General features: G+C 36.4%; 1 protein-coding gene across 3 annotated transcripts; it reads right to left on the bottom strand.

Moving 5' to 3' along the window:
- Positions 1-898: 898 nt before the first annotated feature.
- On the bottom strand, positions 899-12,135 carry LOC149844085 (large ribosomal subunit protein eL20z-like). Of its 3 annotated transcripts, none has more exons than XM_090000310.1 (5): positions 12,029-12,135; positions 9,534-9,612; positions 2,067-2,190; positions 1,820-1,937; positions 899-1,693 (listed from the first exon to the last, which is right to left on the bottom strand). In XM_090000310.1, exons 2-5 carry the CDS (start codon positions 9,541-9,543, stop codon positions 1,640-1,642), a joined length of 306 nt encoding a protein of 101 aa, XP_089856436.1. In that variant the 5' UTR covers positions 9,544-9,612; positions 12,029-12,135; the 3' UTR covers positions 899-1,639. The 3 variants fall into 3 exon arrangements, with proteins under 3 accessions (XP_089856436.1, XP_089856437.1, XP_089856438.1); XM_090000311.1 differs by lacking the exon at positions 12,029-12,135 and adding an exon at positions 11,269-11,625; XM_090000312.1 differs by lacking the exon at positions 12,029-12,135 and adding an exon at positions 11,285-11,302.
- Positions 12,136-13,777: the final 1,642 nt, after the last annotated feature.

Genomic DNA, 13,777 nt, shown 5'->3' with positions numbered 1-13,777 from the left:
CCCATCAGTTGAAAAATTTCAAAACTTTAGGAGGGGTGGTTAATGCTAATTGAAAAAAAAAATAGTGCAAAAAACCTTAAAACCCTAATTAAATGTTCATGAAATCTAAAAAAAAATCTAACTCAATACCCTCAATCATAAAAAAAAATCATAGATCTATGCTATATTGAAAACTTTGCCACTTCAGTTGAAAATTTTCAAAACTTTAGGAGGGGCTCGAGCCCCGGGTCAGAGTTAAAGAGAAAGATCTTACACTTACTTTCATTAATATGAAGGCCCAAAACAAAAGTGCAAATGATTTAAGGATGCAACTGATTCAAGTCATTTGCTCTAACGATGCCTCTCCAAAAATAACACAATTGTCTGCAAATTGCCTCCATCTTATTTTTTTCGACAGAGAATGCTGGGGTTAGGCAGACCCCTACCAGTTATACAACCATACCATTGGGATTCAAACTTGCAACGTCCCAACACGAGGTGATGTGCACAAACTGCTCCTGCCAGACAAGGGGAGCACCCATTGGCAAGGCTTCCATCTTATTTTTCACGTTGAAACTACATGGCAGTCCGATATTACTGTTTCTTGGATCATGTACCTCCTGCCGCATCCCGGGCACATTTGTTACAAGCTTGGTCGAGGGATGCACCTTTCATTTGAAACCTACCGTTCGAGCAAAAATGTTTCGTTTAGGGGGGTGATTTTCATATGAAAATGAGCCTCTTTCCCTCATTCCAGGCAGAAACAGTCGAACCCTCAAAGAAAGAATGAGAACTGGTAAGAGTAACCAATTGAAGGATGACGGCAGTTTCAGAACGGGCTTCTTTGTGAGATGCTGCTACTTTGTGGGCAGTGCAAGGACAAATCTCGATGGTGCTCAGCAGGTAAAATCTTATCATGTTTTCAATTTTTTTGTTTTTTTGTGAAAAATAAATTTAAACATATAAAAATACAAAACCAACAAATATAAGAACTTTTAATTTAATAGAAAATAAGAAATTACAATATATTTTAAACCAGGTAAAATTTTGAAATCGTTGCAATTTCATTGTGATTTTCATGTTTTGTAAATTTCGTGATAAAATCATGTTCGGCTCAATATATCATTGGCATCTATCAGAATATGGTGGTTACTCTTCATTCATATACTTCATATTCTGTTTTGTCAAAGGGAATGCAGGCTGGAGATGGTGACAGCAGAACGATCTTTGAGTCAGGCATGGCCGCTAATCTTTTTTATGACGAAGGAACCCTCACTGAGAAACAGGTAATTTAATGGGCCGCCTCCCTGCGAGGTAAAACTCTGGGATGAGGACATGACCACCCAGCATTACGTGACCCAACCGTGATAAATCAACGACAACCCCCATGCGCCAGCGGGATTCGATCCTGGGCCTTCAGCTTGCTCCGCTGACCACATGGATAGGTGAGGCCACTAATTAAACCATTTAGAGAGAGAAATTAGAACATTGAACAGAACCCATTTCAGCAAAATACAACCTTGTTAATATACAAGATACAAGCTATTTATCACCCCCAACCCATCCAGCATCTCCATCATCTCCATGTTCACTTTCACATAAATGGAGTGTTCAACTGATTCTGACCAACTTGATCGGCTAAGCAAAATGCTATTGCCAACTATACCAATAGGGCAACCATAATGATGAAAAGTGCCACCGTGCATACCAGAGCCTGCAGAAGTCACAGGTATACAGATACAATCAACACAATTCCAATGATATGCATAAAGTGGCTAAAGAGAGAGAGAGAGAGAGAGAGAGAGAGAGAGAGAGAGAGAGAGAGAGAGAGAGAGATTACAGCGATTGCACAAGCTGCAAGTCCAGAACGTTCCCTGGGGTCCTTGCGGTAGTAATTACCACAATAAAGGATGGTTGCATAGTACCACATCAAGGGGCATGCAAATCCAAGCAGAAACCTGGGAAATAACAGGGACTATCAATTCCAGTTCCATTATATATATATATATATATATATATATATATATATATATATATATATATATATATATAGATATATATATATAGAGAGAGAGAGAGAGACTCACGAGAACCATCCTATTCCACATCCAAAGCAAGGAAGGGGTTTGTCATATAGCCCTATTTGCAAGTCTTCTGCACCGTTGATCAGAGAATACCTTCCCTCACTGTCCTTCAGGTCCGCCATTCGCCCTGCGTTTAACACCAAGAAGTCACTGAAGTCAAGAACATGCATAAGAGCACAACAGTGAGTCATCAGTGCATTGGGGCATGGATCCTTTTAATACTATCAAACCAGAATACTGGGTTGCTCTCTCTCTCTCTCTCTCTCTCTCTCTCTCTCTCTCTTTTATAGACACACATACACACACAAGTGTAGGTGTCATCAAAGGAATACAACCAACACGGCCAAATCCTAGAAGTTGGACAATGAATAGGCTTGCCGGTTGTCTACCAGCTTGTTGAAGTCCAGAGAACAGGCTCACAAGCACAGTTACAGGGTCAGCAACTAAACTAAACCAGCTCAAACAGCACTAAGCATGGTTTTGTGATGCTCAGATCAACTCGAGCTACATAAAATTGTTCTTTAGTGCACAAGGAAAGGATAGGTTTGGCCTCACGGTCTATCAACATCTTACATCGAGAGGATGCACATAAATGCAGATCTGCATCAAATTCTTGCATTGACAGCTCATAATCACCTTGAGGCTGCTATGCTTAAGATTCGTTCCCTTTAACATTTTCTAATCACAAATGCAAACTCAGGAATAAATGTAATTTGTGACTCAACATTCTTGGTACAGCCTTTTGTGGCATTTTCAAAGAATTTACAAATAGCTACGAATACTGAAATTGTAGGCCACAGCTAAAGCCTACTTACAGAGTATGGAATGACAATGTAAGTTGCAACACTGACATAGTAGTAGTTTCACAGAAATCCTGAAAAGAAATTATATTTAAGAACCATCACAAATCTTGTTCTCGGGGTTTTTCTTGGCAAGGAAAAACTCATGAGAATTTTAACAGGCAAGCCTCTGCACTTGTGATTTTATCAGGATTCACGGCTTGTAAATTTCTTGTTATACAACCTAGTTGATAATATGGTATGCTTAATAAGTCTCCCAAGACATGGAATAACAAAGGAACATGCAGAAAAAATGTTAAAAAAATATATTTTAACCTCAAATACTAGAAGGGACGTAGTTGGTAGAGTAACATAAAATGAGGGAATCAACATCAACAAGAGGGAAAAGAGGGAATAAAACATAAATCAGAAAACACAAGATGGAACCCTACAATCACCGAAAGAGAGAGTTGAGGTAAAGGTTAATGAGGTGAGATTTAGGGCAATGGCAAGAGTTGAAGAACGAGTTGACAACAGTTGTTGATGAACTGTAAAGAAAATTGACAATGGAATTTCCAGACAACTAAGAAATCTAAACCATGTTGCCCTAAATAATTGAAAAACTGACAGGCCTCATAGTAGAGGTTTTGTAACTTGGAGGCATTTAGGATTTGAGATTTGCAATAACAGCAACACATAGAAGTAATGTTGGTACAAACACCATTTAGTATTTATGAAGTAAAAACTAGATTTGCTGAAATATCAAACTGGAACATATTCTTATACATGGCAAAAAATTTGCAAAGAAATCTGAAGTCCTGTTTTGGATCTTTGACTGGATTGTCTTAGAAGGTAACAACATCAAATTCATAAAATCTGCTTGGATGCCACAAGCAAATTTAAGATAATTCTTTGTAAAACACACAAACAAAAGTGATACCAAGTAAGAGAATTTGAAAGGATGACACTGCATGCTAAAGACTTGGAATCTACTCAGGATCCAAAGAAAGTTCCAGGTCAAGACATAAAACCAAGCCATCTACTGACCCAGTGAATCCTTTAGAAATATACTCAAATATACACAAGTTACATGAAATTAGCCAAGCTGACTTAGTTGAACCCAAGAATTGGCATAGTTAAGTAAAATCAATGGACGTTTTTAGTTTGGATTATTCATGAAGAAAAACCTAGATAACAGGGGACTGACTCAATCCTTGAAAAACTTAGGCACATAGTTGAAACTACTAGAACACTTCTAATTTCAAAACATGTTCCAAAAAAGCTTTGGGTCGAAGCTTCTTTAACCGTCATATACCTTATCAAAGATTTTCGTTCAACTTCAAAATACTTCTCCATTCCTTTTCATGAGATAAATCGTGACTTCATGCGCAAGATTCAAAAGAAAGAAATTGCAGAGGCTTTGAAGAAAATGAAATCAAGAAGGGCAGTTGGCCCAGATGGTATACCTATCGAGGCTTGGAAATGCTTGGGAGAGAAAGGTTTAGAATGGTTGACAAATCTTTTTAACTTGATTTGGCGAACAAATAAGATGCCTAATGAGTGGAGGAAGAGTACTTTGGTGCCTTTATATAAGAATAAGGGTGATATACAAGATTGCACAAACTATCGTGGTATAAAACTCATGAGTCATACTATGAAACTTTGGGAGAGGGTGATTGAGTCTAGGTTGAGGAAGGTTGTCATGATATCGGAGAATCAATTTGGTTTTATGCCTGGAAGATCAACTATGGAAGCTATACATCTTCTTAGACAACTTATTGAAAGATATAGAGAGAGGAACAAAGATTTGCATATGGTTTTTATTGATTTAGAGAAGGCATACAATAGAGTACCTAGGGACGTTCTCTGGTGGACAATGATGAAGAAAGGTGTTTCTCTCAAGTACATTAGTATAATTAAAGATATGTATGAAGGAGTAGTAACCAATGTCCGCACTTGTGGAGGGGTGACAACCAATTTCCCGATAACGGTTGGGTTACATCAAGGATCTGCTTTAAGCCCTTTCCTATTTGCAATAGTGATGGATGAGCTTACGAGATCAATTCAAGAAAATGTACCGTGGTGTATGTTGTTTGCTGATGATATTGTTTTGATTGATGAGTCTAGAGCTGGGGTTAATGCTAAGTTAGAATTATGGAGATAGACATTGGAAGCTAGAGGTTTTAAGTTGAGTAAGAGTAAGACTGAATATATGGAATGTCGGTTTAGTAAGCAACGAAGTAGTGATGGGAGTGTAGTGAAGCTTGGTGAGCAAGATATACCGGTGAATGATTATTTCAAATATTTGGGATCCATCATTCAAAAGTATGGAGAAATTGATGGAGATGTAAATCATAGGATAAAGGTTGGGTGGATGAAATGGAAAAGTGCTACTGGAGTGCTGTGCGATCGTAGAATGCCATTGCGGTTGAAGGGAAAGTTTTATAGGACGACTATTAGACCCGCTTTACTATATGGTACGGAATGTTGGGCTGCCAAGAGACATCATATTCAAAAAATGAGTGTAGCTGAGATGCGGATGCTTAGATGGATGTGTGGAAATACAATAAAAGATAAGATTCGGAACGAAGAGATACGTAAGAAGGTAGGTGTTGCACCCATTGAAAATAAGATGCGAGAGAATCGTTTACGGTGGTTTGGACATATTCGGCGAAGGCCTAATGATGCTCCAGTTAGAAGGTTGGAGAAATGGGAAAATATATTAGTTAAAAGAGGTCGGGGTAGGCCTAGGAAGACTTGGATGGAGATGATAGGAAAGGATATGAATGCTTTGAACCTCACCGAGGACATGGCGTTGGATAGAAATGATTGGAGGAAAAGGATTCATGTGGAAGACCCAAAATGAATTTCTTTTTTGGTTCATATCGCTGACCCCAATTGTTTTGGGATGAAGGCGTAGTTGTTGTTGTTGTTGTTGTTGTATAGAAAACTCCTTGAAATCTCTCATGATTATTCTAGATTAAGGCCTTTTGGATGCAAATGTTTTGTCCTTAACCAACAAAAAATGACAAGCTTTCTCCAAAAGCCACACCTTGTGTATTTCTTGGGTATGTAGAAAACCAAAAAGAAATTCAGTGTTATGATTTTGATAGACACTTTATGTCTCTAGAAATGTCTACTTTGTAGAAAAGTAACATTTTTTTGGTCAAGGTGTGCCTAAGAAAAATACTGAATATTCATTCTTGCTTGAATTATTACCTAAGAGTAACGATGATTGCATGGTTAGTGATGTTGCTCAATATCCAGGATGGTACTAATCTTGAACAAACTAAGCCCATAGTTATTCAATATAGTAGACATGGAAATGACAAACAACACAGTGCTTTAGAAAACTATTCCAACTTAGAAAGACAACACTTAGGTAAACCTAGAAGATCTGACAGGGTCTCCAAACCTCATATGAATTGTTTTCTCCCTAGTATAGAGCCCGTCTAGCTAAAATCATGTCCTATTTTGAACCAATTGCCTACAACCAAGTCAAAAAATATTCTAAATGGATATGAGTCATGAATGACAAATTAGGGGCACTTGAAAAATCCAAAACTTGAGAAATAAGAGATTTACCTAAAGGAAAGAAAACTATAGGTTGTAGGTGGGTCTACATAATTAAAACCAAGAGCTACGAGACTTTAAAGAGATACAAAACTAAATTAATAGCAAAAAGCTATTCACAAGAGTACGATATAGACTATGATGAAACTTTTGCACTTGTAGATAGGATGATCTTGGTTAAGACAATTATAGCTGTGGTTATTATCAAGGGTTGGGTCATATACCAAATGGATGTGAAAAAATGTCTTTTTAAATGGGGAACTTAAGGAAGAAGTTTATATGAATTCACCTCCTAGATATGAAATTCCTTCTGGGAAGGTACTTCATTTGAGAAAAACCTTATTTGGTTTAAAACAAACACCTACCGCCTAGTATGATAGATTTAGTTATGTTATGCTTACACTTGGATTTAAATCCTGTTATACTGATACTGCTATGTTTATTAAGAAATCTGGTGTAAGAATAATCATTCTACTTCTTTATGTTGATGATACGATCACAAGTGAAGATAAATAGGGAGTTGATTACATTAAAGTTATTCTTAAGAAACATATTAAAATGACTGACATTTGATTTATTAGAATTTTTTTAGGAATCGAAGTAGCTTATTATCCTCGAGGATACTTACTAACTCAAACTAAGTTTGTTAATGATACTATTGATAGGTCCGGGATTACTGATGAGAAGAGGATACATACTCTAAAAGTTATCAATGCTAAAATGAAGAAAGATGATGGATCCTGAAAGATCCTACTTCGTATTGCCAGATGATCGATGCCTTGACTTATTTAACTATTACCCGACATAATATTGCTCATGCAGTCCATACTGCAAGCCAATTCCAACATTCTCCAACTGCATTTCACATGAGTGTTATGATGATGATCATTAAATATTTACAGAATTCTATTTCTAGGGGCCTTTTATTGTCTTTCTCTTCATCTCTTGAGTTAATTGCTTACTCTGATTCAGATTGGGGAGGAGATCCAAATGATAGACGCTCAATTACTGGTTTTTGTGCCTTTTCAGTTAACTTCTATTGTCTTGAAAGTGTAAGAAGCAACAAAAAGTGTCATTATCATCTTTTAAAGTTGAATAAGTGTCATTATCATCTTTTAAAGCTGAATATCGTGCGATGATAACTTCAACATCAAATATTATATGGTTAAGAAGACTACTTGAAGACATGGGGGTTCACTTGGAAACACCCTTCAGACTATATTGTGACAAGAATATCATATACATAGTTGACAACCACATATTTCATGAAAGGACTAAACATATTGAAATGGATTGCCACTATGTACATGAATAATTTTTAAAAAAGACTATCATTTTGCCCTATGTCACCACAGAATATCAGTTGTCTGACTTCTTTACCAAGGTGTTTCCGTCACCTCGGTTTCATTTTCTTCTTGACAAACTTTCGGTTTTCACACTGTAAGTTTGAGGGGGGAGTGTTGATGTACTTGTAGTATATATATTGGATATGCATGTAATAGGTTACGCCCATTAGGGGCATTTTAGACTTTTCCATATTGTAATAGGTACTGTAGGAGCAGATTTTGTAAACTTATTTTTATGTTTTTATTATTATTATTTTATATATTATAGTTGTTGGGAGACAGCCCAACAGCTAGTTGGATTAGCCCTCTTGTCTCCTTTTTTGCTCTATAAAAGGTGATCTTTCCCCATGTATTTGTAATGTGTTTCTAAGCATTTTCTACACTTAATATCATTCATAGTTTTTATGATATGGCCCTTTAGTGGCTTGTGTTTGTGAGATTCAGTGTGAATTTGTATTTTGCCCATAAGTGGCACTTTGTGTTTGTGTTCTTGTAGCCTTTAGAGGCACTCTCTTGTATATCTTTCTTGTTTCATAACATAGGCGAGTCTTGACGGATGCCAAAGTGCATTGAGAGCTAGGTCACAAGTCCAACCTAAACTCAAGTCAAACCAGTCAAAGGCTAGAGTGAGTCATCCAAGCCAAAGCCATGAACTCAATGAATCCCAATTCTAGTCTCAAAACACACCAGTCAAAGGCTAGATAAAAGTTCCTAATGAGATTGTGTCCAAAATAACCCCAACAATAAATTTTGTACAATAAGGCGACAAGACAGGAATGACCCTAGTGTAAAAACATATAGATATACTTGTTCTAGGTGGAAAAAAAATGTACATGCCCACTCATATCAAGCATATCCTACTCCCCAAAACAAAGAACTAAACCATTTCTCAGATATGTGGGTCAGGGTACTCAAGAGGCCAAGTAACAACTGTTTTCATAGAAAACTGATATTTTAGGATAGGTACATATGGGCAAGTTAACTGCGTAGAGTATGTTCAATAACTAGAAAAAATGGCCACTGCTAGAAGCAGAAAACTAATTGCTTAAGAGTAACAATTAAGACAATGCCTACAAACACTATAAAGTATAAAGTAACAAACAAAATCAATATCACTACAATGGGCAAAGCAGAAACCTGGTAGTCTAGGGTGTGAAAATAGTAAGTTGTGTCTTAGGGGCATAGCTGGTATTTTGATATTTGATGTCTTTTTATTGTACATATTTTTTTATTGTTTCTTTCTTGTTCTTATCTTTCTTAGGGGTATTTCAGTCTTTATAATGTTTCCTTGTAATGTAAGCCCAATAAAGAGGGTAGACTCTCTTGTATATCTTTTCTTAATGAAATAAGACAATTTAGAGTTTTTCCCTCCACTCTAGTGTGTGTGCTTGTACTTCCTTCATATTGCAGCCAAACGAAGATAGGGCACCAACCTTAGGCCAAGTTAACCAGTATGATCTAGAACTTACTGATAGTGCAGCACCAAAAGCAAAAGTATCAATTAAAAACAACTAATTCTAGGAAGAAAAAAAGTATGACAGTTTAATATACTAAGAAATAGATGAATTCAACCATAGCATGGGAAATTAAATACCCTGCACAATCACAAGATTAATTGCAGTATTCCCTGGAAGGCTGGAACCTTATCAAACTGATCATCTCACCCTAACTAAACAAAATCTTGCAGTTGTACTCATGAAGATGCACCACTTAAAGTTCATTCATAATGAACAATCATGTTAAAAGTTTAGACATAAAATGCTGTAAGTTACCTCGCTCCATTTTATAAAAATCTTTATTACATTCACCCTGTTAAGAACCAAGAATCATTTGCTCCATGCAAGCCTACAGCTTCATAATATAAAACAATTTAGACAAAATCAAAATCCAATAGCAGCAATGAAAATGACAAAAGCAACAACAATAAAAACAGAATAATAATGATGGCAATGTAGATCTAGCAAATAGTCCAGATCGCTCTACGTAAATGTTTCTCAACATAGCATGATCACATACAAGTAAAAGGAGGTCTTCAAGATAGATGCTATTGACAAATGGCATGTGCCACAGGCAAAAGAAAGCAGTAGTTAAAGGAGAAAGCAAGAAAAGAGAGAAGCAGGTGTCTTCATGTGCATGAGAGAGAGGGGTGGGGATATAATGCATCTACATCTGTACAAAAAAAATGAGATTATCTGCATATTTCTTTTCTTCAAAGAAATGACAGACACAACTTTGTAGATCTTGATTGCTCACATTTAAATAATCTCTTACAGCTGTACATAATGGTATAAACTCTGCAAGTGCCTTTGTTCCTAAAAGCAATACCTGATAGTACATAAACTATATCCTTTTCATACAAAGGAAATGAGGGGACATAAAGATGCAGCAGTAACAGCACATGATTCCCACAACATTTGGCATTATCGAGTCCCCTTTCCATCACATGAAACACCCAAGCAAAAGCGTACTGTTAACAATATTAAACTCAATTCAGCGCACAGAGTAGATCCAAGGAGAATTTCATGAGCAAAACAAACTTGGACTCCACTAGCTGCAAAAGAAAAGGAAGGGGAGGGAGATGGGTGGAGGGAAAATAAAACAGATACTATGAGAAGGATCGGTAACTCCATCTTATTTTAGATAACAAGCTTCCATGTTTTAACTAAGCCAACAAAGTGTGTTCAAGTCATAACTGAGCGGAATTGATTCATAGGCAAATACACTCTGACACAAGTAGCACTAGCTGTGATTTTAACCATGTCAGAAATAATATCCCACACCTACACAGACATACTTAAGATCATTTCAGTAACTGAAATCTTCTGAAAGCTATTGCAGTGTTTGTATTAAATATACCAAAAAAATACAAGGGAAAGTTTTACATTACAAATACCATTCTTTGATAACAGACACATTCAACAAAGGTCTTGGCATGAGATCTTCTTATTTCAGTTGTTTTTCAAACATTAGAAACCAAAATTCTCTTCAATTAAATTGATCTCTATGCCGCATTTGCAGGGAAAAAAACCAGAGCTAAAAATTTTAGAACCTGCACCTAAATCACTGATCCAGCTTTTCGATACAAATTCAATTCAAAGCTCAAAACTGAATTCGACACCTTAACAACAAATCCTAGTTCAGAAATCAGAAAATCACATCAAAGTTCAAACAACGTTTCCAATATCAATCACATGTTAATAACCCCATCATCAAATCCCAACCAAAGATTCTGAAGTAAACGTCATCCTCCGAAAACATAATCGACTGAACATCACTGCCCTGCATCCAAAACATTTTAAACAAAACAAACTACAGCCGATGTCACTAAGAACAGCAAAACCAAATCTGGATTTAGATATACACATAGAAATCAGAAGAACACTTTATTTTAACTTCTAGACCATAGTCTATTGTTTTAATCAACAGGGAATAACATTTACTCCAAATCCTACCTACAAACTATTATCTTTCACAAAAGCTTAACAAAATGGAAAATCAATTACATACATAAGACAGTACCAACATGATGAATGGATGGAAAAGAAACAAAGATAGCCCTCCTCCTTTTACTCAGCCACATCTAATTATTGGTTCTTCGTAGATATTACCAGAATGAGCAAGGAACCACACTGCACCTAGTTTGGAGTACAATTCCATAAAAAACTAATCAGATTCACAAACAAGAGTTTCTTACTTTCTTTCTCTGTTTAAATGGCAAGCTGACGACTGGAACTTTGGTGGGTCACATTTTTTTATTTTTTAAATGAAAAAAAATGGAGTAATCGGAACAAGATAAGAATCATTGCTTAACAAATAGATAATCAGATAAAGCAAACGATACAATTAAAAAAAAAGAAAAAGAAAAAAGAAATTCGCATATCGCAAAACATTCCCCTTATCCACGACCAAACGAAGAAAGAAGGAGAAACCCTTCAACTACATCCAACAAACCCACCATCGAACCAACAAATTGTTTTCTCCATGTCCACCGCGCTCCCCCCCCCCCCCCCCCCCAACAAACAAAGCCAAATAACACAAACCCACTTCCATTTTCACCAGAAAATCAACTCTCCACAAAACAAATCGGGGTTTCCCCGTTTCGTCTTTCACCGAATCGATGAAACAAGAGAAACCCATCTCGTTTTCCGCTGGGAAAATCGATTTTCCTGCGGAATTAATGATTGTTTCCGCTTCCCCACTAAAGATACAAAAGAATATTAGAACAAGAGGAAGATGATGGTGAAAAAAAAGGGAAGGAAAAGAATACCATATAGAGTAGTAGTAGAAAGAAGGGACAAAGAAGAAAATCTCTTTGCCGGAAGAGTGTGTGTGGGGGGTGGGGGGGTCTCCGACGCCGGGCGAAACGTCCTAGCCCCAACTTTACGACCGGAAGTCGGTGCTCTATTAACGTCCGCTGATTATATAGAGGAGAGGGTGACCCTTATATGGTTTGTTCAACGGAAAACCAACGTGATTGGTACGGGGGACTTAATTCACCTTTTTTATTTAGGGGAAAGCATTTGGTACTCTCGTGGATAAGGCAAGTAACCCCTTATTCACCAACGACCTTATGAATGTAGGGATGGCAGTGGGTCTAGCAAAAAGAGGCCCCACCCCTCCTCCTTTAGTTTGGATCCGGGATAGGGGGATGGAAACGGAGATGAAGGTTAAAATCAAAACCCGTGCAAAGATGGAGGTGGGGATGAACTTCTGCTTTCCCCCGCCCTGTTTTTCCCAATCCCGCTCCGTTCTCGATCTCCATTAGTAAAATGCTAAAATGCTCTTTAGAAATGACAGTGGATCGAGGAGAAACGGAGCCCCACCCCACCCCGCTTATATCGAAGATGGAGTACCTGAAACTAGAATGGAGACAGGGATGAAGGTTAAAATGTCCTTGACCTGGAGTTTTATTTCGCAGGAAGGTGGGCCCATTAAGTGACTCAGTTCTTGGTGAGGGTTCTTTCATCATAAAAAATTGTGTGCATTGTAAGTGAAAATTTTTAACCTTAAAAAAAATGTCATACATGGTAGAAAACAAACTAAACCATCACATCTAAAGAGACATATGTGCAAAAAAAAAAGGGTTCCTTACCAAATGACCTTTTTTATTATTAATAGTCTTGGGCATATGTAAAAATGATTGGTCGATTTAATAGTTAACCTAGCAGAAGTAGATGCTTTAAAATAAAGAGGTGGCCAGCATCATGCATGTGGGACAAATATTGATGACTATGATGCTGTAGATTATCATTATTTTAGATTTTAAGTCACGTTTAAGTTGCCATATATAAGAAAAGTGGCATCTGTCTGCCACTTTTCTAGCCTATTGCCAGCCTACCACGTGCAAACAGGTGCCTTTAGGGTTGTTTTTCGCAAATCTGACCCTATAGATGTGTTCGGCATTGTCGATTTATTAAAATATATCACTTGGATCATATTTTTTTGATAAAAAACATGATTTTTTAAGCCTTAAATATTTATGAAAATTTTAAACCATTGATTTTTAAACCTTATAAAAACCTACCAGAATCGGACGATGTATATAAAATTATAGGTATTTTTTATTTGATTAATTTTTATATATATATATATATATATTATTGTTTATTTATTAAAATACATATTTTGAATATCCCTATCACAAGGCTAAAACAGTAGGAAGGAGATGATCAAGGGGTTTAATTGCTTGGGGTGAGCCATATGGCAGAGTATTATTTATTTTTTTTCGAGTCCTACCACCTAAACCAGGATTTCTGTTTGTTAATTATATAAATAATTTTAAAAAACATGCTTTGAATCGAGTTTATTTTACCAAAAAAAGAAAAACTTAAATCTTTTTTATTCTCAAGTTTTAATGCAAGGAATTGTTGAATTTTCTCCTAAAAACACATATAAAACACAAAAGAAAATAATCTAATATATGGTTTCTATTGAATAAATTATATTATGGCTAATAATTCTACATAATCAAAATGGGAAAAAAAAAAACTTTGCGCTTATGATTTGCTGAATACAA

The sequence above is a fragment of the Nuphar pumila genome, chromosome 3, assembly GCF_984573655.1.
Source record: "Nuphar pumila chromosome 3, dmNupPumi1.hap1.1, whole genome shotgun sequence".
In the NCBI taxonomy this organism is placed as follows: Eukaryota; Viridiplantae; Streptophyta; class Magnoliopsida; order Nymphaeales; family Nymphaeaceae; genus Nuphar; species Nuphar pumila.
Note: the sequence above shows the minus strand (reverse complement) of the source record. Positions and strands in the feature narration are given on the sequence as shown.